A 2,426-nucleotide genomic window follows, 5' to 3' on the forward strand; every position below is an offset into this window, starting at 1 on the left:
CACACACACACACACACACACACACACACACACACACACACACACACACACACAGTTGGACTCTGCAGAGACCAAGCGTGCAAGCTTTGAACCGACGGCCGGCGTTAATACGTCACGAAGTGAAGGGAAACTTCTCTGAAGCGACTCAACACAGTTACTGAGCACGTATCAGAGATTAATGATGGGAGAGCAATGCGGTGGTATTAGCTGTACGGCGCGGTTGAGTGTGAGGACTGAGGGGGTAGCTGGTAGTTGAAGGGGGGGGGGGCAGACTGGGAATGATAGACGTTTTGCTTTTTGCTTGTTTACCGGAGAGAAAGTCCTGGGCTGGAGCTGGCAGAGCGTACGGGTACCCTGACCCTGGAGGACAAATAGACCACATGACATCGTTAAACAGCAGCAGTGTGTGGGGTCATTTTATGGATACACAGTTTGTTGTATTTTCCTACACAATCCTTCAAAGAAAAGAAATATCTCTCTCTTTACCCACTGTTTCCTACACAACATTATTAGTTTGTGATTGATGTCAGCGCCGCGCAAACTCAGCAGCACGGCGAAGAAACGAGCAGCGGAGGAGAGAGGGGAGGACGGACGAAGGAGTGATGGAGGATGCACAGGAGTGGTGAATGAGACGAAGGAGGAGAGGAGGAGGGTGGGAGATAAGGAGGTAGGAAATAAGATGGAAATAAAGGAAACAGAGGGAGGAGAGGACATAAAGGAAGATTAATAATAACGACTGATTTAACCCATCATGCATGTAGCCACCGAGTGCATGTTTAAAACTGAGCTCCCTTTTGGAAACGAGTCGGTCTGGAAACATTAAACAGTCAGCTGGTGTTTTCAGTCCCACTCATGGAGCTACCGTTAGCTTCAGTGGCTAGCCAGCTAGCTGCAGTTGAATGTAGAGAACTGGTTTTGTTTACTTCTGTGTGAAATCAAAGACTTGTTTTGTGAAGCAACAGTAACTAAAGGAGGGCTCAGGGAAGTCTGGTCAACTATACAACTTTATGCCAAAATATATTTCAGTATTCAGCACATTCTTCAGGGTTAAAAATATTCATCAAACCATTTTTAAAGGATCACAAAACGGTAAACTTGTCCTCTGAATCATCGGTGGTTGGGTGATGAATTGATAACTCCAATGAGAGTCATTTCAGGCTGCCAGTGTGGTATTGATCAGTGCATTAAACGCCATCAGTCAAACAGCATCACATCCATCACATCAGCTGACAAACACATGAGATTTACCTGCACATCAAACATATTGATAGAATCAGAAAGTCATGGCGGTGATCCGTCTCCAAAAGTTTGAAAACAGACATTTATTTCTCCCAAAGAAGATGAAGAAGAAAAAAGAAAGTTTTGTGATCTCATCCAGGTCGGGATACACACTTGTAAAGTATGGAGAACAATATGTGTGTGTGTGTGTGTGTGTGTGTGTTCTCTGGGCTCACGGATGATCAGAGAGCAATAACTCAGAACGCGGGGCTCAGATGGATGGAGAGGGAGGGATTATACCCGGCAGAGAGGAGGAGACGGGGTGAAGGAGGAGGTGATGGATTGAAGATGGAGAGGGAAGTGAAGAGAGCTGCAGTGGAAAGAAAGAGTGGAGAGGAAACAGGGGGACAGAATGGGAGATTGGGGGGAGAGTAGGAAAAAAAGGTAAGATAAAAAGTGAGGAGATGAGGGATGACGCAAAAGGAGAAGAAAGTTTTTTGAGAGAGGAAAGAGAAATGAAAGGAGGACATATTGGAAAACAAGAGGAAGAAAGTAGAAGTGGAGAAGAAGGGAAGGAAGAATGAGAGAAGAGAAGAAAAGATCGAGCGAGATCGAAAACACAGAAATAAATAAAATATAAGTAAAAGCTGCAAAGTAACCAAGAAAGTTGGACGGCGACTTATTTGGCCTTCTGTGTGTAATAACCATCGATTTCACAGCGAGAGGAGCCGGCTGTAGAAGACACCGCGACGCCAAACATCTAAAAATTAATGACGGCATTAATAAAAGCTTTGGCCTGCGCGGCAGCCGCAGCACTGCGTATTGATTTATAACAGCGGAGCACCTCTGTGGACAAAGTCTCCTCAAACTGCAGTTAATTAAGACGTAAATCTGCTTTCATATAAAAATAATATTTTAAAAGATAACCGGTGTGTGTGTGTGTGTGTGTTGTGCCTTTGCTGAATTGAACGTCTCTTTTTGCTAATGTTAGCATTCTGGCTGTCGGAAAAAAAAAAAAAACCCTACAGGAACCCTAATTTAGACTTCTGGCACCTTAGGACAGGTGCATGCATATTAAATATGATGTCACCATTTTATTGCCGTTATGGGGGCCATCTTGGCTCAACTGGCTTTCCCGGAGATGACAAACTCAATGAACGCCTCCCTCTCTCTCTCTCTCTCTCTCTCTCTCTCTCTCTCTCTCTCTC

General features: G+C 44.7%; 1 protein-coding gene across 10 annotated transcripts in view; it reads right to left on the bottom strand.

The window, feature by feature from the left end:
• The window catches only part of LOC116390797 (chloride channel protein 2), a 140,320-nt gene that overhangs the window by 75,795 nt on the left and 62,099 nt on the right, over positions 1 to 2,426 (bottom strand). For 7 of the 10 annotated variants that reach the window (XM_031860857.1, XM_031860859.1, XM_031860856.1 and 4 more), the window contains exon 3: positions 310 to 360. The exons of the other annotated variants lie outside the window; for them this stretch is intronic. In XM_031860857.1, coding sequence (XP_031716717.1) covers positions 310 to 360 — 51 coding nt within the window. The remainder of the gene's footprint in view (positions 1 to 309; positions 361 to 2,426) is intronic. 10 annotated transcript variants of the gene reach the window in all.

The sequence above is a fragment of the Anarrhichthys ocellatus genome, unplaced genomic scaffold (genome assembly GCF_004355925.1).
Source record: "Anarrhichthys ocellatus isolate YVR2014 unplaced genomic scaffold, GSC_Weel_1.0 scaffold24, whole genome shotgun sequence".
Lineage (NCBI taxonomy): Eukaryota > Metazoa > Chordata > Actinopteri > Perciformes > Anarhichadidae > Anarrhichthys > Anarrhichthys ocellatus.